Raw genomic sequence first — 24897 nt, 5'->3', positions numbered from 1 at the left:
TACACCAATTAAAATAAAAAATTAACATAGGTACTTGTTGGTTGTATTATTTTGTAACTAGTTGACTACGGGTAGTATGTTTACTAAATTGTTTTAAAGGATTAATTTAATCTTAAAAAAAAAAAAACAAAGGCTCAAATAGAATTTTCTTTCGATTAATCGAACCTGAGATAACAATCAAACTAGACGTTACGGTAATCGATAAAAGGATACAAAGAACTGCCTTTTGCAGTCCTGTCTCTATCTGAGTCCGAAGCGATTTGTAAAAAAATAGTATGAGTTTTGCGATTTTCAATACACAAATAAGACATTGTATTTGAAAAAAAAAACACTTTAATCATTTATAAATTTAAAAACACTAGGTAGAAACCATATAAAAGATTACATTAAATTATTTTCAAATAAAATAACAAACAAATTAATAAACTTATAAACAAAGTAATAATCTCTTAATTCAAGTAACTGTTATACTTTGCAATGTATCCCTGGAAATCACTGCCATTTCCTTCTTTCACTTTTAATGTCAAACTATCTCCAACATTTCCAGGAATAAAAACAATCGATCCTCTTGTCACTGCCAATTCATCGCCATTAGCAAACACAAGTTGTCTTTCTCCATTCAACACCAACAATATTCCACCGTACTTCTCTGCTTTCAATTTATATTCCTTTTCCGATTTTGGAATTGACAACTTGTCAACAGCAAAATCTTCAATTGGAGGAGCAAATCTTTCGAGACATTCATCAACTTTAATTGGTTTGAATAGATTCTTCTCTGGTGGCGAACCTTCAAAATTTAACATTTGAATAAGGCACGGAATGTCTTTCAACTTTGGAGTGAGTCCAGCACGGACTACATTGTCCGAACATGACATGCATTCAATGCAATCGCCCTCGAGGTAAGCATGGATTTCATTGGCAGCAAGGAATATCGCTTCACCTGGTTGCAGACGAATGAGATTGACAAAAAATAAGGCCAAGAGTCCTGAATCGCCAGGGAAGTCTTTTTTGATTTTATTGAACATGTCGAGCATTCCTCTTTCCTGCAAAACTGGGAAGAAATTGTTACGTTTATTTGTCTACACCAGGGGCCAATTTCATTAAACTATTAGTGTTGTACTTGTAGTCTTGTATAAGCACAAATAAAGTATGGAGTTTTAGGTCCATTTTCTTCACTCGGAGTTGAACAAAACTTGAGAATTTTTATATTGAAAATTCTCAAGTTATGTTCAACTCCGAGTGAAGAAAATGGACCTTAGTTTTCTGTTTCATAAAAAAATTCATTTATTTGTAGTCCAATTCAAATTATTTTGCTTCTAAAAAAAAAACTGCAAGTGTAACTTGCAAACATTCGAACTTTCTGAAGCAGAAATACTAGGTTTTTGGCTTTACAGAAAGGTATAACACGTTATTGTAGGTGTAACCGTTAATTTTTAATAATTTTTTCAAATTATGTCTTTTTTTTAAATTGCCTCTCCCCGCTAAACGAAGGGGAATAGACTACCTCTCCCATGCAATTTTTTTCTTGTCTTCACCCAACCTACACGCTCTAGCTTTTTGGCACATCGCTCCTGAATCACCTTGTATAATTATAATATAAATCAGAAATAAAATTTTGAAAAAAAAAAGAAATAATTTTTGGATATTTAAAAAAATGTTTTTTTTTTTGAAAAGTTTGTATGGAATGTGGACGTTGCGCGGCCAGGAATGAATTTGTTATTTTTTGATGTAATTGAGGTTAACATATACTGTGGGGAAGTTTTATCCTTGTGACGTACTCCAAAAAATGCTAAAATGCATTTTTGCATATAACACTTTATGCAGATTGTCTCAAAGTTGTATCTTATGTGTGTTTTTTAAGTGCAAAATACAATACTCTCTCATTTTCACTAAATCTGAAGACCTTTGTCTTGAATATCCAACCACTAGAACCCAAACTATAAGCATTTTAAAACAACAGTTTTAAGACTATTTTGAGAGTTTCGTTATTCAATTTTTTGTTAGTTTGAATTGTTTGAAAACTTTCGAAAAAAATCTTGAAGTGGTTGTCTTAAAAATCTTATGTTATGAGTTCTATTGGTCGGATTTTCAAGAGTAATGACTTCAGACTCAGGGAAAATGACAGAGCATCATATTTTATGTTCCAAATAAAAATATAAACCAATTTGTCGTTCATACATTGAATAATGCATTATACTAATACTGTATTTTCTTACATTCTTAACGCAATACTGCGAAACGTCCATAGTAAAAGTTTTTCCTAAGTTATAGTCCTTTCATTTGATACCAATTTTATTAATCGCCGCTCAACGTCCAAAATGCCCATTCTCCTTTTCGAAAGTAAGACATTGAATTTTTTTTGAAATTTTAGTTCTTGAAGTTAATTAGAAATTCCTACAAAATGGTATGCGGTCCAAAATACTATTTAGTGCATAAAAAGTTGTCCCTTTGGACAGTGAATTTTGAAAAAAAAAAAAAATGGACATTTTTATCAATTTATTTTCATATATTTTAGTTAACATAGAATGATTGATTATACTTTAATCTATTATAAAATAACATTTGCACCGATGTTTTGAATGATTTTTTATATTTAGGACAGTTTAAACAGAAAGTGATCAAAACCAAACAACTGCGTTACTTTACTGCAAATTTCAGTTTTATTTGTAAAATCATATAATTAAGCTCTCTGATATTTATATTTGAAACTATATGTATATACGGTTGTAAATCACAATTCGATCTAAATTTGGGTTTCAAAATCATTTATTTTCAAAACATGATAAGTCCACTTTTTTTCAAAATTCGTTTTTTTGACTAAATTGTTACTCTAGAGATAACCACGTCTATCTTCAAAATAATGAAGTATCTACTCCATCTATATCCGATATTTCAGCTAAGCGAAATATTTTTTTAGTATCAAAAACAGGATAGTTCCCGGACTTATCATCTTTTGAAAATAAACAACAGCTTTTTTATGTGTAAATGCTATATTAACCTACTGGCTGAAAATCTTAAGTTTAAAGCGTCTTTAAAGTTAAAGAAGCACTCCGGACATTATATTTTAATCTCACATACAATTTTTTGATAGACTTGGGATGAAAGCAAAATTGTGTACCCATTTTAAAACTAATTTCACATCCGTTAATTTTCAAAGTATGATAAGTCTAAAAGCGTTTTTATTTTTTATCTTTTGAACTATAGCTCCAAACTTTTTATTAAAAACGAAACGGTATTCTGTACCTAGGCAAAAGTTCTACAGAATATATTTTTTATAAATTTTGCTACACACATCAAAAATTTAAAATCATGGACTTATCATATTTTGAAAATAAATGATTCAATTGTAAAAGTAAATAATGTTAATTTTATAACTCAATATATACAAAGTGAAAAAATAATGAAAATTATTTTTATTTTTAAGCCGAGTGATTGAATAATAATTCAATTAAAAAGTTAAAGTGACCTCAACTCCATATGCGTTTCGCCCAGGTATGACAGTGGGCTCATCAGTTAGATGCTGTCATACCTTTACTAAGACGCAAAATTTTGGTCCATGAATGAACACGGGCAATTGTTTTTAGGTGCAAGAATGTAACCATGTTCCTCTAAAATATTAAAATTCACAGTCTATTCAGGTTATGATTTTTATAAGTGTCTGTATTCATGGACCAAAATTTTGCGCCTTAGTAAAGGTATGACAGCATCTAACTGATGAGCCCACTGTCATACCTGGGCGAAACGCATATGGAGTTGAGGTCACTTTAACTTTTTAATTGAATAACTCAATATAGTTTTTCTACTAATTTCTAATTTTTCTTCAAGAAAAATGAAATTAAAAAAAGGGACATTTTTTTAGGCACTAAATAGTATTTTGGCCCATACCAATTTTATTTTTGAATTTTTTTTTGTCCAAAAATCATTTAAAAAAAATAAGTTTAAAAAAACAGCTGTAACGATTTTGAAAACATTTTTTCTAAAAATGCATCTCAATAAAAGAAATTAAATTGCATACTGATTTTGGAGCTCAATTCGATTTTAGATGTCATTTTTTCCTTTGAAAAACGAATTTTTTTTTTTATATACACTCCTGCTCAAAATTAACGCACACTTTTTTCTTCTTTAGTCATACCCCTACATCTTATTTAAAATGGCTTTTAAATTATTTGTTGTATTTTTTTGTGTTTGGTTATTATTAAGCAAGTCAGAAAAATGCTAAACTGCAACAGTATTATCAACCAAAAAAAAGATGAACCAAATTTAGCAATTTAAGGTCTGAAAACTGATATTAAAATAATTTTTGTTTTTTAAGAAAAAAATTTTTTTAAAATGGAAGCACGTGACAGTTCTTTCCAATAATTTTATTCAATACTTGGCATTGTCTCCTCTAGCGCTTATGACAACTTGGAGTCATCTATTCATTCCACGAATTAACATTTGAAGGTTTTATTGTAACTTTTCTTTCACTCCAATTTTATGTGGATCAAGAATGCTTGGAGGTGGATTTCGGCCGCAAATGCAATTTTTTCAACATTTCCTAGACATGTTCTATTGAATTGAAATCCGAATATCTGTGTGGTCAATTCAAGGGTGGCATATTTTAATCTTGAAGATATTTTCAAACCACTCTAGCATGCATTATCGTGCATCAGACTGAACTGTGGACCAAATCTAGGGGTGATTGGAACCGCATGGTGTTCGAGGATATCAGTCAAGTATTTTTGGGTATTTAAAGTAGGTCTAGGAGAGCTCACTAACTCCGTAGGTGTTGTAAAGCAAATTTACTTCATGAAAATTTATGACTCATCTCTAAAAGGTTAGCGGGTTGACAGATAGACTTCAGCATATCTCTCCAAATCTTCCCCACAAACATTTTACTCCATACCTTCAATTTAAGATCACTCCTGTCTCATTTGAGAAAATAACCACGATACTGTGAGACAAAGTAATAGTAGGAATTTTCTGTAAAATAAATATGATGTGCGTTAAATTTGAGCAGGAGTGTACATATAAATTTTCTAAATTTCTATATAAAAACTCTTAAGAATTTTAGCAACTTTAACCCTTAGAGCAAGTTTGTGCGACGCAGTCGTGAATTTAATTTTTTACAAGTCTTTCTACTACATTTGTATAAAATTCGCTTGTAGTTACAAGTCTATCACTTATAAATTTCTGAGCAAATACTTTTATGAAACAGAATCATTCCATTCGCCACACTTGTAAATTTCCTTGTATTTACAAGTCTACGATACTTGTAGTTTATTAGTCTTTTTGAAGTCTTTATGAAACAGAATTTTTTCTGATAATTTACAATCTTGTCTTGTAGTTTTATGAAATAGGGCCCAGGATAAAAACCAAACTTACCTGAGGTATAGTTGTTTGCAATTGCTTCGATGCAAGCATTTGTTCGGTCGACAGGCGAATTCATAAGAGATTCAAAGCAGGTTCTCAAACCTTTAGAACCACTCTGAAGGAGTTTAACATTTTCAGAGCCAAGAAGTTCCTCAAGAGGAGGTAGTTTCTGGCAAAGCTCCTGAATATCTTCGTTTGTTCGAAAGCCACAAAGAGCAACAAATGGAGTTAGTGCAATTGCAATCTCCGGTTTGTGGTTAGGATCCTTAAAAACTTCAGGACGTTCAACAAACAACCTCTCAGCTTCTTTCTTCATTCAAAACAAAAAAAAAAAAAAAACCTTAGCGATTGCTCCTTGAAACTATTCCTTCAGCTTACCTTATTAGGGTGGACTTGTATACTCAATGCCTTTCTAATACTTAAAACTTTAAAAAGGAATGGAAGTTTATCAAGTCCACCAATGATTCCAGTGCCATTGTTTTTGGCAATAAATTTGCCCAATTCTTCTTTACTGGATTTTATGACAGATGGTCCACTTGGATGGTCACCCATCCACAACTCAGAATATGGAACATTTTCATCGGCATTGAAATCCGCCGAATTTAAAGCGGCTAGTTTAGCAGCTTCTGATTGTGTTCCAAGTTTACCCCAATCGTAGTTGTTTACTTTTCCTACTAATTCCATGGTTTTGGTTTAGTTGTTTAGGGTAATGTAGACGTGGAAAGAATGATAGGTCATTCACAAGGTTAAATCTCCACAAATGAGAATAGTGAAAGGATTTTTTTTTTGTTGGTTATCTCTTATCAACGCATATATTTTATTTTTACGAGTTATCAAAGTTCAAGCAAATTTATAAAAAAAAATACATTTCTATGACATTTCGTTGACAGCTGATTTGACAGTTCATTTAATTAAGGTCATCACACAAGTGGAAGTTTTGGATATGTTAAAAGAGTTTAGTAGAGAACATTTAAACGAAGCGATTTTGCTAGTTTTTTTTTGGCTATGGACACTTGGAATCACGGCACCTGGTGGATAGCGCCAAAACCTTAAAGTGATATACACCCGTATTCTGCTATTCGATTCACGTGAATCGAAGGATTTCCTTCCTTTACCACATCAACATGGCTTTGAAAAAACGCTTAATTTCGAAAACAAAACGTTGTTTCCGTCTGTCTTAGAAATTTTAAAGAAAAACAAATTGTTTAAGTTCGATTTTAACCCCCATTTAAACAATTCTTATTTTAGACTTTCACGTGAATCGAATAGCAGAATACGGCCGATAGATTATTTTCCGATTTGCAGTTCAATGTAGTTTCCATAATGTCGTTTTCCAAAATTATGGGAGTGAATCACTCTTTTTTCGTGCAATTTTGGAATTTGTTCACGAAGAATTTGACAAGTGGAGTGATTTGACGTTTGCTTTGCATGTGTTTGTAATACGAAATAATGAATAAAATAATAACACAATTTTTTAAATTCACTTTTGGTGATTTTTTACAATACTTTATTGAGTTTTTTTTGTAAATAAATATAATTTCCTTCACAAAAAAAAAATTAAAACAGCCACCCAACAATTTGACAAGCAGTCCATGAAGCCAAATGTAGAAGTATTGGTAATCACTCCGTCACTCCTTCAAAATTTTGGGAGTGAAGGATTCACTCCAAAAATTCACTCCTTTTTCAATTTTGGAATTTGAAATCACTCCTTTTGGAGTGATTATATAGCTACGAGTGTCTTTCCTTCAATTTTGGAAAACGACATTAGAAAAAAAAAAAAAAACACCTCGAAAAACATTTATTTTACGAATTAATTTTATATGAAGGAGTATCAATTTTATTATTGTAAAATGATAATAATAATAGTCTTTGTTGTTGTTTTCTTGCGATTCGCTACACTTTTTGAAGACAAATTACACAGGTATTATTATACTTTTTGATATGTTTTAAACCTGGGGTCGAACTACTCTATTTATTTAGAAGAAAATGATAGAGACATAAAGCGTCAATACGTTAACGAACGTATGCCGTAGTTCGACTCCTGATTTAGATATAAACACATATTATTATTATAATTTTACAATCATAAAATTGACCCAAGTAACAATTTTACTTGCATAAGGTCCATTTTGTTCGATTCGACAAGCTATACCCAAGTAACAATTTAGCTTTTTATAAGGGTCAATGCAAGCTATTTTTTGACTTGTTTAAGAAGAAGGACATGTCTTATGCAAATCATTTTGGCGCACATTACCGAATTTCCCCAAGACCTTCCTCCACAGGCAATCCACAAGCTAATAGCTTGTGACGAACAGCGTAAAACGACCTTATGCAGGCCTTTTTACAAAACAACGAAACATTTTAGGGAAACTATAGCTTCGCTAAGGAAACTATCATTTGCATTGGATGTTATAATAAGGCCTTATGGAGGTTGTTATAAGATGTTGAATTTATGAATAAAAAAAAAAAGATTTTATTGATTTTTTTTTCTTTAAATTTTTTTCTATTTTGTTTTTTCTTCTTTTTTGGCCATGTCAATGCTTTTCCTGTCGTTCTGAAATGGGAAGAATTTTATTTTAATTGAAAAAGAACACATTTTTTTTTATTTCACAAATGGCCCCGCCAGGAATCGATCCCACGTACCTCTGCATACCAAGCCAGCACCTTACCAGTAGACCATACTCGAATATTAGAGATGAGTGGCAAAAAGGGAGCTAATTGAAACCTCACATAAAAATGCAATGTTTTTTTCAAACGTTGCATATCTGCAGGATAAAAGCTTTGCATACTTATTGGTGAAAAACAGTGCATACTTGAGAGATGTAAACATTGCATACTTACAAGAACCTCTTGGAACAGGTCTTATGAAAGCCTTCTGTCACTTGAAAATAGAAGGCTTCTTTAAAACGGTTCAAACAGGTCTTATGAAGGTCTTCTTTAACTTATATTTACAAGGCTTCTTCTAAACACTTCCAGATTTCCTTAAGGAGACCTCCTTTGTTTCCAAAATGGATGATTTGCGTAAGTAAGCCTTAAACTGAACTTATACAAACTATAGCTTGCCGAATCGAAGAAAATGGACCTTATGCAAGTAAAATTGTTACTTGGGTAGTTTGTATACGTTTAGTTTAAGGCTTACTTACTCAAGTCATCCATTTTGGAAAGAAAGGAGATCTCCTTAAGGCTATCTAGAAGTGTTAAGATCAGTTATAGAAGACCTTTATAAGACCTGTTTGAACCGTTCTAAAGAAGCCTTGTATTTTCAAGTGACAGAAGGCCTCTATAAGACCTGTTCCAAGAGGTTCTTGTAAGTATGCAAAGTTTTTATCCTGCAGATATGCAATGTTTGTAACGCATTAAAAAAAAGTATTGCATTTCAATGTTAGGTTTCAATTACCTCACAATTTTCCACTCATCTTTAATATTCGAGCATGGTCTAATGGTAAGTACACGAAACCTCAAGAGGCTTGACTCTTTTTTCGAATGTTCTTTTGATAATCATTCTTGAGGCACGTACTATTAGGGGGGTTCACATTGACCAACTTACCGGACAGACCGATTGTCATTTGGCCTGATGGCCGAATTATATTTTTCGTTCACACTCATCAGACAATTTTCATCAAAACCCATTTTTCAGCTTATTTTTAATGTATCTTTTGTCTATTCTGCTCTCAAATTAAAGAGAATGGATTCTCACTGTCTGCCGGACAGACATGTCTTTCAATTGACTCACTACTAACAATTTTGCTTCTATAATGCTTTACAGAAGCAACAATTGCATCTGTAGAAACAAAATTGTTTGTCGGGCTAACATGTCCGTCCGACCACCAAAAAATCAAAATTTTTTGAAATCCATCCGGCAAACCGGACAGGCAGTCAGATAGGTGTTCACATTAACAAAAAGGCATCAGATCAGACCAAATGGCGGCTGGTCTGACCGGTAAGTTGGTCAATGTGAACCCCCCTATTACACGATGCCTCTTGATTCAAGGACTCAAATTTGACATTTCGTCCCGTTTCTGTTTGAACCTCGTAAGTACATTTTTTTAAAGATTTGTTTTTTCTCTTAAAAATGGCTCTCAAACTTACAGAAAGAAAAGATACACGGGTTTTAATTTAAAAACAACTCAAGCAATATGTCTTAAACGTAACTTGATTTCCTCTTGTTCCATTCATATTTTTAATTTCAAGAAAAATGTATATTTCTTTTAAGAACTGAACAAAATTTTCTGTGTAGATACGTGGTTCACGCAGAAACGCAACGATTTCTCTTTTGATTTAAAATTTGTTGTTGTTGTATTGCAGCAAGAAGTAAAAAGAAATGAAAGGGAATGTTGAAAAAAGAAAAAGTGGAAAAAGAAATAGTCAAAAAAGAGTCTCAGAATTTCGACCCACGACTCTCCGGTCGGATAATTTTTTCTTTCATCTTTTTTCTCTTTTGCACTCATTATATTTGAAAAGAGGCGCGCCTCTTGAGGCTTTGTGTAATAGCTGACATAGGGAAAGTGAGGGCAAGACCGCCTATGGGGGCGTTTTTTAGCTATCTTGTATACAAAAAAAATAAATGGCTTCTGGTTTCTGAACCACGGATTAAATATTTGTACAACTAGCCCTAAGAGAAACTAAATTTTTTATACAAAAATAGCACAACGAAAACTTGAACGAAATTTGATTTATTGGTTTTTGTCTTAAAACCTTTTGGCGATTGGTACATGGTACAGTTGAAATGCGCGCTACTGATGGTCAAAACACTAATGTTACAGGAAAAAAGAAGCTAGCATCCGACATTTTACTTATTTTTTGTTAACAATTTTGACACGGACGTCATTTTTAGAAATACAAAATATAAAAATCCGTCCTGTTACATTAATTTAAAGTTGTTGAAACTATACGGGGCTAGTAGTATATGCTCTAATCGCCAATTTTCTGATGGTATTTCTTGATTTTTTGTATCTGTATTTAAATTATTTTGACTTTGACATGATACTAGATGGTAGGGGGAAGTGGTCACCCTTCGTACACGGTCACCCTTCGTACAGTGAGCTTAAAACAAAAACTAAACCGTATTCAAACACGTGCTTACTAGTGTGCATAGACATAGTAGGCGCCGAGCTGCTAGATAAATTTTGAATCCTAAGTGCAACGGATTCGGTCGCCACAAGACTTTTAGTGTTTTTTAGTGCTCTGAGTAATTTTTTTATGTACATTTGATGTCATGTTGTGTTTAAGTTAAGTATGTTTTTGGCTAAACAGTAATGAAGAATTGTAGTTTAAAGTGTTAAATTTGTGTTTTAATTATAAATATTGCAAAATCTCAGTACATTTTTTCAAAAATCGATTTTTCTGCATTATGTACAGCTTGGGGAGCATTCGTACAGTCAAACATGGGGCACATTCGTACGCATACGTATGCCCGCCAGTAAATTTTCTTGATCAGATAAAAATCAAAACACGGAGTTACAGTTTTATTGAAATGAAATTTAAACCTCTATAATAAGTTTTTCGCATTCTATAGTAAATTAAGGTTGGTATTTTTATATATGTAAATAATAATTTGTTTCAGAATCGTCGAATCGTGAAAAATTGAGTTTTTTATTTGCTTTTGTTTTTTTCTGAGTCAATTTCAATTAATTAATAAATTAATAAGTAATTAAATGTTTTAAAACTCAAATTTGGCATTTGACAAATCAAAAGTTAGTCAAATTAACGTTTTAAATATCCTGTACGAATGTACCCCGTGTGCTGTAAGAGGGTACCCCACGGGTGGGGAGGATTCGTACAAAAATCTAATCCCAGTAAAATGGCTATAACTATTTAAGCCTTTGACTTAGAAGTGTCAAATTTTTTTGTAAAGTGTAATAATATACATTTTACAAATAAAGTCCATTTTCTCGAAGCTGGAGTGAGTAAATAAATAACTAAAAATAAATAAGTAAAAACTGTACGAAGGGTGACCACTTCCCCCTACTTTTTTCTTAACATGTTCGCTCTTAACTTTGCAGCTGCGTACTATAGGCTTTAGCTTTAACATCAACCAGGTTTACCACGAGTTCATACAATAACAATACTGTTTTACAATAATGAGCACAAGATGGTTCTACTTGTTAATCCCTTTGGCATTCCTTTTTAAAAAAAATAAATTTTCATTGTCCAACCCCGCCGATTAACTTATTCAGGCTTAGGGGAAATGACAGTGACAGAGCATCAGTCTTTATATCTACACTGTTAAAAATTCTGTCGTACTTTTTAAGACAACCTTTGGATTTATTAGGCCTTTTCAATACAAAACAATTTGTTTTTAATTTTGCGATTTTATTACTCAGTGTTTTAGTATTTTTTTTGTATTCATTTCAATTAGAAAACATCAAAATGTAATCAAAAGTATTGAAATATAACAAAATTTAAATTAAAAACTAATTATTTTGCAACTAAATTATAACTTTATCTGGGTAAGAATTGAAATTAAATACTTGCCTTAAACTTCGGATAACAACAGGGGTGCTATAACACCCCAGACTTGATTTTTCTTTCTTTGTTGACAATTATTATTTTTTTTAATGAAGTATCTATTTTCTGATTCTGTTAAACCCTATGAAGTGTTATGACTAAATAAATAATTTTATTATACCTTAAAGTATTTTTTTACATTTAATCCTAGGACCTAGGACAACCAAAAAGTATGTTGTTATCGGAAGGTTAAAAAAATTTTTTTTTTTTAATACAAGAAAATTAAATTTTAATCAAACTGTATTTAAGAACGTAAACGAAAATGGAAGCCATTTCAAAATAGAAATACATTTTTTTGTGCCTAGATTTAAGGTTTTAACTTATAAGTACCTAAAAAGTACATATTTAAAATTATTTTGGTTCAGAAAAATGAATTTGGTAACCTTCTTTCTGATAAAAAATAAAAAAATCTGAACTTGCACTAACTTAAGGGGTTATATCTAGTTGTAAGTGCAAAAAAACCTTCTTTTTTGTAGTTGTTTGTGAAAAAACAATCATATTAAATTTCAATAAGGGCCAATTTTTCAATAGTCAGTTAAACAGTCAGTTAGTACTTATTCCTAAGGATAGAGAAAAAATCAATTTTTCAACAGATTATTCCTAAGAATAAAACTATCTGCTTCTTTCAGAGACGAATAAAAATTATTCTAAGGAATAATCTCAATAAAAATATTGTGTCAGTTGTCAAAGCTGTTTTGAAAGAATTTTGAAAAAAATACAGTGGAACACAAGAAAACAAAAACAATCATGAATAAAAATGACGTTTAATTTTAAATATTTTTGAGTTTGACAATTTTGTTTTGTTATTCTGTAGAATAAATTATTCTTGATTGAAAAATTCAATGTTTTTATCTGATTGTTTATGAGCCTAATAAGTTTATTCGTCGAACAGTTAACTGACTGTTTATTAGAAGATTGAAAAATTGGCTCTAAATCTAGTATTTGATTAAGAAATTTAACACATTCAAAGTAATAAATAAATTTTGGTTTACCTCATATGTAACCCAAATTTTCTTAAAAACTACCCCAACATATTTAATGTGAATTTGTTTTATTTTAGGCTACTCACGTAAATTGGAAAACTCGCGTTTTGGGTTCGTATCCCAAGTGTCATCGGTATTTCTTTTTTTTTGCATTAGTTAAATACAAAACTGCAGTATTGTAAATTATCGACAATTTTGAAAATAAAAACGTTATTAATCAGGCAACAGCCGAAACCAGTAAGACGATTTAGTCCAAACTTGGTAAACTTGGTATGTATTTTGAAATAGGTAACAATTTACATTTTTTTAACTATTGCGTTACATAACATTACAGATCCCTACTCTTGCAGATGCAGTTTAAAGAAAACACCAATAAATAAATACAAAATAAAGCACGTATACGCCACAGTGCACGTGGACAACGTGCAAATAATGAGAATAGGAACTATGGTCTGCCTGCCAAAAACTATTGTAGCGTTATAAGTACATAAGTAAGATTAACATTTGAGTGGCCATTTTGAAAATTTAATATGGATTTTTTGGTAAGAGGCCAGTTATGCATCATTGAAAATTTGTATTTCCGTTTTTAAGAAAATAAAAATGTTGTTTATAAGAAGTGTTATAACATTGCGGAAAATGGCTATGTTACCTTAAATTGCGAACACAGCAGTAAAATGAAACAATTTTAATTAGTATTTAAACTATTTTTTTTTTATTGAGTATTCTTTCATTATTAAACTTATAAATGTAAATAGGAACTATGCAGTCTCTTACTGTTAATACTGTCACTTCACAATGTGACTTAAAATTCTTCTTCTTTTTTTTTTACTTTTTAAATATAAATTAATAAATAAATAATCCAAAGCGCAACAAAAAACAGCACATGAATTTCAGTCACAAACGACATAAAAAAGAAGCCCATATGCCATAAGCTACTATAAAGCAATAAATTTTAAAAAGTTAAAAATATAGTTAATCCAGAAGAGTGTCATTGGTTTTTTTTTTTTTTTGTTTTGTTTTTTAAATCACGAATAAATTTATTCGAAGGTGTTGAGGAATGGCGCAATCGAACCAATATCTTCGCAATCGGGGATGGCTTTTCCTTTGAACTTCAAGCATGATTCAGCGCATGTTTGTCCTTGGAAGTAGTCACCAAACATCTTCTTGCATTGTGCACAATTATTAAGACAAACTTGAATATAATCCAATCCACCCATGGTATCTATAAATATTTAAAAGTTAATGTGAAGACAAGAAGATTAATGATTTTATCTTATATTTATTTCATAAAAATGTTAAATTATACCAAATCGTTTTCCATAGCCAATGGCTGGAATGCCATTTGTTGATGTGGTAAAGCACATGGCAATGACGACAACGATGGCAGCAATAATGACAGTTTTTGATGCAAACATGTTTAATCTGAAATTAAAAGATGAATTTTAAATTGGTTTTAAAGGTTTTGATTAATGAATGGTTAAAGAAAAACCCATGTTTTAAAAAAATTAAATGCGATTAGCGCTTAATTTTTATGATAGTAGGGGAAAGTGGCCTAAAATGGCACCCCAAGATAAAATGGCCCCCTTGCTAGAAATCGTAGAATCGAAAATAATTAGAAAGTTTTATGAACGCGATTCTTTAGTTTATCTGGCAAAACCAACATATACGAAATTTCAGGAACTTCAAGCCATTATTTGAAATTTGACAGGTCAAACTGTCTCTATCCACATGAAAAAGTACACTCGTTAAAATTTTGTGAATTTTTTTTTGCAAAAAAAAAGTATAAAAAACATTGTATTTTGGAAAAAGAAGTTAATGTGTGTACGCATGAAGTATATTTCTTATTAATTAACTGAAATAAGTTGGTTTAAAACGATTTTAAATTTTTTGGTGTAAAAATTAAATTGAAAAAAACTCAAAATGGGCAAAATGGCCTACTTAGTGCTCGGGTAAAATGGCATACCTATTTCGCATGTCATTTTAAATTTTTTTTTCACATTTTCAATTTTTAAAAGTGAAAATAGTTGCTATTTGTGAACGATGTACAGAGAGGAAGTCCTGGACTCAGGAAAGCCCTTGATTCCGTCAAAAACCTAGAAAAAGGCTTCCAAAACACTCAAAGTTGCAAAAACTACAAAAAAGAGACGAGCAACCAACATGAACTGGGTTTTGAATGACTCGATGAAAGATCCCGGGCGATTAATCACCACTTGTTCCAAGAAAATGGAAAAGAAGCCCTTTGATTCAATTTTGCATTTAAAATCACGTATGTTTGGACAGTGTGCCATTTTACCCGGGTAAATTTGATCAGTGAAATTTGTAGACGTCTTGAAAATTAAAAAAATTAAATACTTTTTGGAACTTTTTCAACTCGCAAATGAAAAAAATGTGAGAGTAATATATTAAACTTTGAAAAGTATATAGCATTTAAGTTTGATTGCTACTGTTTTTCGAGATATAGGACATTTTTCTTAGGGGGGCCATTTTAGGCCACCTTCCCCTAATGATGATAAAACATAGGTAATTGATGACGTTTGGAGAAAATGTAGAATTTACTTGGGAAAAGCCAAGAAACAGTTAAAACACTTTAAAGCTATTCAACAAGTGGTTTAAAATCGAGGTATAGGAAGGAACACATAGAGAAGGTATGCGCTAATGGTATTGGTAACGCTACAAACTTGTATGAATAAAATTCTACACCTGAACGTTGACGTTCCGGTTTGGAGTACCTTTCTCTAGTTTGTGAAGTATAACTTAAATAAAAAATAATGATTATCCTTTGTTGTGTGCGAACAAAAGATGCTAATGTTAGTAAAAATGAAGAATGGAATGATGTTTCCAATAAACTATCAAAGGCGACTGAGTTTATGGAAACCGCGCGGTATTGTCAAGCCCTCGTATCAATTTTAGCAGGCATCGATAATTCATTGAGGAAGGCCCTTTGTGGAGTATCGCGGTGGATGTGGTTTTCCAAAACAGATTCCTTGAGACTCTTCCGCGGAAGCATTTAGCTTTCAGAAATCCACAAGAAGTCTATCAAATGTCAATACATACACAGAAAGTTACTATTTGATATGAGGATTGTGGCTACATATATCAATTTTTACCTTTACTTATACTGAAAATGAAATTGAAAATAAAACATTCTTTCATTTATAAAAAGAAAGAAAATACGCTTTATTGTACTGTTATACAAACAATTGTAGCAACTCATTCGCAGAACAGAAAATTTGGTGTGGATCGTAAGTTGATGACAAAAAAACTGATGTATAAGAGTTCTTTAGAGATCAGTGAATCTGGCATGCAGCTATTCATTTACAAACAAAATTGGTGTGGAACGTTAGTTGGAACTTTTTGAAACGATAATGGCACTGACAGAAACTGATTATATAACAGTTTTTTTGAGATCAGTGAATGTGACGTATGTCGCATTGCATTTGCAGACAGTTTGAGTTCGATAGATAGAAATAGAGTGGTTATAACACTTTTTAAGAGATCAGTGGATCGACATTGTTGCTGTACACTAGTCGAAAATTTGGTGTGGATCGTGAGTCGATTAAATCTGAGGATCGTATTTGATTCAGTCATTGCCATCCAATCAAAGAAGATAACTATTGCAGAATGAAATTAAATGGTTACAACACCTTTTTTTCAATAGAAAGTTTGGTGTGGATCGTAAGTTGGCAGAAAATCTGTTTCGTACATCTTTAAAATGTCAATAGAACTGCCAATACTATCATTTAATATATCTTCTATAGACAGATAAAAACTGATTTCAACACTAATTTTTACAGATAAGTCCATCTGTTATATGGCATTAATTAGCTGAGAGCAAAGTGTGGATCGTAAATCCAGGTTCATTGAAAGTGTCATTGCGATCAACATCAACGGAAATTATTTCGATAAATGATAAAACACTGGTTATAACAATTTTTGAGTAGCCAGTGAATTTTCCATAATGGCCATACATTCAATGAAAAATTGATGTGGATCGTAAGTTGGTGGAAACTTCAGTTTGAAACGTTAATGGCATTGAAAACACTATCAACTTAAAATTGCTTCGATAGACAGACAGAAAGTGATTATAACACTTCTATAGAGACCATTGGATCTACAAAGACTGATTATAACACTTCTCCGGTAATCAGTGAGTCTTCTTTCAAGAATTCACAGAAAGTATGGTGTGGATCGCAAATCAATGGAAAGGAAACAATGGTCTGTAGTCCGTACTCCTTTGAATTGACAGTGGCATTGCTAAGCCGTAATAATATTCAAATATAATTAGACGCACAAACAGGTTAAACAAAATTGACATTTTTTCTGAACAGAAAAATAAACAATCACTGAGTTATTCAATAAGGAGCGTCTTCATAGTCCTGATAATCTGGGTAAATCAAGCGTTAGAACGACAACTTTAAGAACTATGAAATAGTGTCAAAGTGACACATAAATTCAAAACTTTGTTCAGTAACCGATTTAAAAAAAAAATACACTAGCCAATAAAATATGATCTGTTAAGAACTAGATAGCAATAAAACCGAACTTACATAATTAAGTCTCACTTTCAATTTAAAAATTTAGTTATTTGCTGAATTTTCACTTGCTTTTAAAATCGTAAATTAAAAAGAATACCGACTTTACACTTTTTTCTTTAAATAAAATATGTCTTAGCTACCAACCACTTAGATCACTGAAATTGTTAACAATACATCAGAAATAAAATCTAGTATGAATTTTATACGAAAAAAAAAAACAAACTATTCGCCGGGTAGTTTCCATTTGATCTCAAGTCGGTTGGCGGATAGACTCGTCATAAATGAATGAGAATGGGCACGCGTGTGACTCCATCAAAAAAATCTTTCCAACAAAAATCGCTATACCATCGCGATGTCATACAAACTTGTTTCCAATTCCGACACTATAAAAAAATAAAAACATAAGTAATATCAACAAAAAACTACCAATTTTTTTTTAACAGGTATTAATTTCAGTTAAGCGAACAAAATAAAAACAAAACATAAAAAAATTCTTAAAGAATTAAATTGTTGTATATTTAGTGGTTTTATCATTATCATCGAAAATAGTTAAGAACGACAAAGAATCCAGTTTAAAAAAAAAAAAATAAAGCTTCTTTTTTGTACCGGGTCTGGAGTGTAGTATATATTTGGTTTAACATGTCGTTGAACGATGATGTGCATGACAATAAGGAAAAGGAACTTCATGCTGCTACTACACAGGCTCTCAGTTGACAAGACTGAACCAGGACTTAATTAATACTAGATTGAAGCTGTACTGTCTTTATGCCTTGCAGCCAATTCAAAAATAAATAAAATTGGTAATAATGGTTTGCAAATTATTCTGCAACACGAAACGGGGGGCAAAGATTCAGACTCAAAAGGGAGAAACATGGGCGTGAAGTGGAGGCACGAATGTTATTATTCTGGTATACTCATTTTTTTTTGCTTTGGATTGCGGAAGTTGTCTTAAGTTGTACTTACTTAATTATTAAGTTGAATTAAGCAACGGCAATTTTTTCTTCCTTCATGATGACAACCTGTAGACAGTCGGAAAGCTACGGAATCCCCTGAATGTAAATGGTTCGTTATGGGGTTTTTCCATCAGTAGGTATTGTTGGGCTTAGGGGACTTTGGATGAAACTTTTCTCAGGCTTAGGTTGGTAATTTTAGCAACTCTGTTATAGTACCTAGACGTTTTAAGAATAGCAGAGCCATTTAGAACTTGGTATTTTTAGATTGGGATTTCTAGTATGCTTTATGCTTAGAAGGAGCAAAACAGAACATTAACTGCAAAGTATATACGAATTGCCTATGCACCCGTTGTTTCGGTTTTCCGAAATGTTTCACTCGACAGAAATATTTTGAAGCAAAAGCAAAAAAAAATCGGTATTTTACCATCAACAGAATTTGCTTGGAAGAAGACCCGAACAGAATATTTCGAGTTTCTATGCTGTCATAGAGAAGAAAAATATTCAAAAAAATTTAGAAGAAGAAACGAACAGTTTGGCAATTTGAACGCCGTAACACGATCGGAATGTATAGTTTCCCCGAAATGACATCCGGCCATAGTCGATTTTTCTTCGGGTCGAAACATTATGGTTCTGATGTTACAAGAGATAATTTTTTTCAAATTCTATTGCAAATATTGTACCTGAACAATATGTTTTTTGTCTTCTTAATCACCGTCAATTAATGTGATTGAATTTACAAAATTTATAAATAATAACTCTAAACAGATGTATTTAACGTTGATTTAAGTAAAGCTTTTGACAAAGTTAGTCACTATCTTTACTTTTGCTGAAACTCGAGATCAAATCGTATTAAGAAAACTGCACTCGGCATATACGCTTCAAAAATTGTATATCTAAAGTTATAAATATTATATGTTTTATCTGGAGTTCCTCAAGGAAGTCATATTGGACCGCTTCTATTTTTATTATTTATCAATGACATATGCAAGTTAATATTACGATTGTATACTGAAATTTTGTGATTATTTAGGGCTGAGCTGTGAACTTTTTAATGGAATTTAGGAATAATATTTCAATTAATTATAGTTGGAATCATTCGGTTATTAAAACCGCATGTACCATTTGGAGTGGTCAAGCCACAGTTTGAATCGCTTCCACTCAATTTTAAAATTTTATATCTGTATTGGTGAATAATCAAATAAAATTTGTTTGTTTTTTAACTAGGAAAATTTGTTTGACGCTTAATTATTTAAATATTAGTGATTTTGAGTGAATTCTGTTTTGAAATCAAGAAGAGAATTTCTCTTCTGAGAAGAGTTCTAAATGTCATTTTTGTGCGAATAAAACACTTTTAGAAGGCTTCTGAATGCTTCCGGACAGCGAATCGAAAACGACATTAATATCCGCACGTATTTACTGACGAAACTTAAGTTGAGAGAAGTGATTCGCGGTGCGTCCATATTATGTCAATGAACACTGTTTTTAAATTGTTGACCAGCATTCCAGCATTCCAGCATTCTTCATGTCAATCAACCGCCATTCATATACTGTGATACTATGGAACTAAGGTCATATGACCACCTTTAAGGATATAATTAGTGGCAAAATGCTCTTAAAAATAAAGACTGCAAGGATCTTCAGAAGAATTTAATTCAATCGTTAAGGTTCAACCACAATGGCCACTTTTTCAAAAAGTACAAAAGTACAAAATTTTTTTTCTTACTAACTCAGTTTTTTGAGATACAATGGCATTTTTAAAGCCTTCTACATCATTATTGTAAGTCGTCCACGTGGGAAAACCATCACAATATACGTTTGAGAAAAATCACTTTTTTACTTTTGCACTTTTGAGATCAATGTAGTTAAGACCTTAAACAAAGTCAAAATTTTATTTGTAAATGAAGTAAGGTCCACATCTACATTGCAGTTGCAGGATGTATTTTGATGTAAATTTATTAATCGATTATTTATTTACATTTTTTTTTTTGGGGGAAACAAAACTTTCTGACCGAGCTTGTTCTTACACCACGTTTTTCTAAATATTATTTTTTTGTTTTAAAATTTAAAAAGAATCAATAAAAATGACACTCGTTATAATTCACATTACGTGTTTTTATATTGATATAATTAAGATAAATCTGCTTTGGAAACGAGTAGAACAAAAAAAAAAAATCCACTTTAATATAAAAAAAAGTTATTGTTATAGCAGATATTCAAGTTTGACTTCTTAGCAATGCCTTGTATAGATTTAAAATTAACTACGAAATAAAAAAAAAACTAAAAATAAATTAATGCTAATAAGTCACACTTATTCGAAGATAAAAAGTGTGTCATTAATTGATTTGTGAGGTGGTGGAATATTCTTTGAGGAATTTGCGAAAAAAACCTGAATTTCATAATTTAATGATCTTTTTCAACAATTTTTTGCAAACTAGAAAACAGCTATTTGGGGTTTTTTTATTCTATTTTTATAAGAAACAATACTTGATTTTAGTTATAATATATTAACGTCAAGTTTAAGGTTCTACGTTATACAAAAATCACTTTTAGTTTATAATTTCCAAATTTGGATTTTTTTTTTCCAAAAATTTAGACTTTTAGAATTATTAATAAAACAAACTTTACCTTTTGATTATTTTAGTACAAAGCACTTGGGAACTACACAAATAAGAGTTGTAAGTGGAACTGATGTCGTTTATTCGAATTCAACCCTTTTTATATGAAAAATTCTTCATAGGATATCGCAAATAGAACTTCAAGAAAATCAAAGGAAATCACTTAGATAGATAGATATCTAATATCCTTTAAGGAAGCTAAGACAATTATTTCAAAAGCACAAATAGATACATCTAATTGTTTAAGTGCAATCCTTGTGATCTTATAAGGTGGGCTTTTTCAATATATATCCTGTGGTTAAAGGATATGATTTAATTAGAACAGGAAATTCAAATGCGAAAGGATGGTTTTAAAGAATAATTGTGTTAGAAAAAAAGGATAATAATAGATAGTGGGAAGTGGGGTCGATGTGGTCAAAAACGTATGTACACTCAGTACAAACTAAAGTACACTTAGAATCTTCTTCATGAAAGTTAAAGGATACCAATAGCAAATGATTCATAAAATTAAAAAATCTGTGAAAGCTATCCGTATTGGAATCTTGCTTATTTAATTATCGGTTTTCAAAAGTTTTAAAATCATGCATCCTTAAATACTGTTATCTTAATATCTTAATTTCTTAAATAACGCTTATTTGAAGTCCAGATGGTATCCCGCTTTTAAAAATAAAGAAAATAAATATAAGATCGCTCCAAGTTTGTATATCAAGCGGCGTATAATTTTTCTCAACTCTGATAAGTTGAGAAATATTTCAAGCAATCGCTCAAGGGAATTGAAAATAGGGCTGTCACTTGAGTAAAGAAAAATCTGGTCTTGAGGAAAATTTTGTCTCAAACTTGAAAACTTGACTGATTTGAATTAACTGTCATAAAAAAAAAAACATTTTTTTAATAATTCGGTTTTATTTGCCACTATTATTAAAAAAATGTTTAAATATAAATAAATACAAACTATGTATTTAAAATGTCGTTCGCAATGACACTTTCGTTTTAATGTCAACTCACTGAAAAAACTTAAGCGTTTCCTCAAGTAAAAAAAGCCTCCTCAGACGTTCACTTGAGAAAAATTTCGACCCCAGTGATGACTTAGATTCGCTTAAGCGAATGCTTAAGATATTTCTCAACTTGAGTGACAAGTATGAATTCCGCCCTAATAGGCTATTGATTATGTAGTTTACAAAGGAACTAAGACGTTCACGGGTTTTTATTGCAGGAATCGTTCAATGGGTTATAAGAAAAGATAAAACCGCGGAGTGCTATTAAATGAGAGGGTGCAAACTGAAGATAGGGGTGCAAAAGCCCCCTTTTTGGTTTTTTCAGTATACCTCGTAAACCAAGCAAAATTTTGATATATTGCACATAAAACTTTTTGTAGAGAATTAAATTTCCCATTGGAATAATGTTTTTTAAAAATTGAAAAAAAAAAAAAATTCCATACCAAAATAGTCGAAACAATCATAAAAAAATATCAAAAAAATCGATTTTTTGAGTTTTTTTGCTTTTTTAGTTGTACATTTTTTTTTTGTTTGAGATAGACATAAACATTGCTCCAAAGAAAAAAAGAAGATTAAATTTCTTTCAAAATGCTGTACTCACTAAATTTTTTATTGAAAATTAACCGAAGTATGGCCATTTTAATCTATCTTTTTTCGCATTTTTAGTTTTACTCAAGTAAAACAGAAACATTTGAGGGGAAAGTACGATAACTTAAGCACCAAGAACTGATAATGAGATTTTGTAGAGGGGTTAAATACAATCATTGTTAACTATGGGAGGGGGGTCTATGCCCCCCCCCCCGTTTTGGTGGGAGGGGCAATTTTCTGAAAAAAATACTTAAAATAAAAAAAATTATTAAAAAACAATGGCAACACTTACAGTTTTAATTGAAACTTTTTTAAAAAGCTAGAATTATAAACTTAATATTAATTTTAAAATGAAGTTATTTTAATCAATTGTTTTTGAAATACCCGATTTCAAAGTCAAAACTTGAGAAAAAAAAGTTTAAAAAGCGCATTGAGTACAATTTCACAAAGACTGTGGACTTCAATACGAAATTGATCGACAAATTAAACTGCCTTAATTGATTTCTTATCAAATCATGAAAATCATAATGTTCCTGTTCCTATACCTTCTACTTTTTGAGAAAATTGAAAAATAGACAAAATACTTTCTTTATCGGAATCACTCGTTATATGTGCAATATATCAAAATTTTGCTTGAAAAAAACAAAAAGGGGGCTTTTGCACCCCTATCTTCAGTTTCCACCCTCTCATTTAATAGCACTCCGCGGTTTTATCTTCTCTTATAACCCATTGAACGATTCCTGCAATAAAAACCCGTGAACGTCTTAGTTCCTTATTGCCATGTTTTTTTCGACATAATCAATAGCCTATAAATCTTCACTCAGAAAATGTCGTTGACTATACATATATTAAGTCCCTAATACTTTCTGAACGTTTCGTTGCCGCTTCTAGGGCATGTGACAGTTAAGAGTGGTCTTTTCATTCCAGGAATTGAGTTTTGAAGGTCATGTATCTGACTCTTCTTTCATTGGAGTTGTCAGCTGATCAAAATTACTTGCAGGCTAATTTATATAGCGAATATGTTTTTTTTCAGCATTTCCCATGAATGTGCTATTGAATTAAAAAAATCATTTTTTGATAGTCAATCAAAAGATCGTATACTAACGTCTTGTGTTGTAACTTGTAAACCAGTTTCCACCAGACTTTTAAAAATGTATTGAAATAAAAAAAAAAAATTTCATTGCAACTGAAAAATATTTGCATTGAAAATAAAATTTTTACAGCTAATAAAAATATTTTGCACTAAGAAAAAAATTTTATTACAAATTCAAAATTATTTTCTGCATTGAAAAAAAAAAATTCAATGCAAAATGTGTGGATTAAATATTTATTTTTTTTTTTTAATATTCATCGAATTTCTTACAATATTGCCTGTATTAGAATTTGACCATACATTAGCAATTTCAATAACTACAATAATTCAACGAATATTAAAATAAAATATATTTAATGCACACATTTTGCAAATATACAATAAAAATTTTTTTTATTGCAAAATATTTTTATTTGCAATTAAAATTTTATTTTCAACGCAAATATTTTTCAGTTGCAATAACATTTTTTTTATTTCCAATAAATATTTTTTTAATGCAAATACTTTTCAGTTAAAATGCATATTTTTTTTAATGTAAATTTTATTCAGTATTTTTTTAATGCAAAAATTTTGTATATGCAATAAATATTTTTTTTTTTTTAATTTGTAATGGAAAACAAATGCACAAAAAAAATGATTTTTTAAACCCCTGGTTTCCATCCCAGAAAAATTTAATACCTAGCTGTTGAAGGGTCGAGGTTTTTTAGAACAAAATTCAACAAATCTTTCTCCACACAAACTTCATTGTCATTACCATAACACAGAGATATAACGGATCTAATAATAGTTTATTTCTTTAAAGTAAATAGGGTGTGCGTAAAATTTCAGCCCGAGTGTATGTTTATATCCTTTGCATGTTCTTAACTCGATTTTGTCCTTATTTAAGCACAATGATTTTGCCTTTTTCTTCAATTCAGTCAATGCAGTCTGCTTATCATTTCTAGTACAAAATTGAAGAAATCAAATTATCAAAAACCCTGTACAAGTTTTGAATAACTCTGACGATCTATATTTTTCAGTTGCATCTTGCAGTGCGTGGATATATACATATTTACTTTAGGGCGATGATGGCGATGTATCTGGATGAGTTTTCCCTTTTTTCGGTATTCCGATTTCAGCCATGATCGCCAAAAAATCTCCAAACGACCAAATGCAGGTTTGAAGTCCTATAATGTCGTTGGATTTCAAATTGAAATTTGGTTTTGTTAAAATTTGGTCCATCGATTGGATCTGCTTGGCCGAAATCAATACTAGTTAGTACCGATTTGTATGTTGC

The 24897-nt window shown here is 31.0% G+C and overlaps 2 protein-coding genes and 1 long non-coding RNA gene across 3 annotated transcripts; 1 reads left to right on the top strand and 2 right to left on the bottom strand.

Moving 5' to 3' along the window:
* Positions 1–333: 333 nt before the first annotated feature.
* On the bottom strand, positions 334–6210 carry LOC129915874 (mannose-6-phosphate isomerase). Its single transcript, XM_055995571.1, has 3 exons — positions 5731–6210; positions 5365–5662; positions 334–1051 (listed from the first exon to the last, which is right to left on the bottom strand). Exons 1-3 carry the CDS (start codon positions 6034–6036, stop codon positions 450–452), a joined length of 1206 nt encoding a protein of 401 aa, XP_055851546.1. The 5' UTR covers positions 6037–6210; the 3' UTR covers positions 334–449.
* A 5466-nt stretch (positions 6211–11676) lies between these two features.
* On the top strand, positions 11677–13531 carry LOC129915270 (uncharacterized). Its single transcript, XR_008772266.1, has 3 exons — positions 11677–11801; positions 12920–13112; positions 13177–13531. It is a non-coding gene; the product is annotated as an uncharacterized LOC129915270 (long non-coding RNA).
* Positions 13532–13565: 34 nt separating this feature from the next.
* Positions 13566–21004, bottom strand: LOC129915268 (eclosion hormone). The gene is made up of 3 exons (XM_055994756.1): positions 20956–21004; positions 14149–14264; positions 13566–14064 (listed from the first exon to the last, which is right to left on the bottom strand). Exons 2-3 carry the CDS (start codon positions 14255–14257, stop codon positions 13880–13882), a joined length of 294 nt encoding a protein of 97 aa, XP_055850731.1. The 5' UTR covers positions 14258–14264; positions 20956–21004; the 3' UTR covers positions 13566–13879.
* Positions 21005–24897: the final 3893 nt, after the last annotated feature.

Source organism: Episyrphus balteatus, chromosome 3 (genome assembly GCF_945859705.1).
Source record: "Episyrphus balteatus chromosome 3, idEpiBalt1.1, whole genome shotgun sequence".
NCBI classification, from domain to species: domain Eukaryota; kingdom Metazoa; phylum Arthropoda; class Insecta; order Diptera; family Syrphidae; genus Episyrphus; species Episyrphus balteatus.
The sequence above is the reverse complement of the archived record's forward strand: the minus strand, read 5'-3'. Positions and strand labels throughout refer to the sequence as shown.

What these genes read in the sequence shown, in the direction of transcription:
- LOC129915874 (XM_055995571.1), bottom strand. Translation starts at nt 6,036, where the DNA reads ATGGAATTAGTAGGAAAAGTAAACAACTACGATTGGGGTAAACTTGGA. An exon ending in TACAAGTCCACCCTAATAAG is followed by an intron (nt 5,663 to 5,730) that starts GTAAGCTGAAGG and finishes TTTTGAATGAAG; the next exon opens with AAAGAAGCTGAGAGGTTGTT. An exon ending in TGCAAACAACTATACCTCAG is followed by an intron (nt 1,052 to 5,364) that starts GTAAGTTTGGTT and finishes ATTTCTTCCCAG; the next exon opens with TTTTGCAGGAAAGAGGAATG.
- LOC129915268 (XM_055994756.1), bottom strand. Translation starts at nt 14,257, where the DNA reads ATGTTTGCATCAAAAACTGTCATTATTGCTGCCATCGTTGTCGTCATT. An exon ending in TGGCTATGGAAAACGATTTG is followed by an intron (nt 14,065 to 14,148) that starts GTATAATTTAAC and finishes AAATATTTATAG; the next exon opens with ATACCATGGGTGGATTGGAT.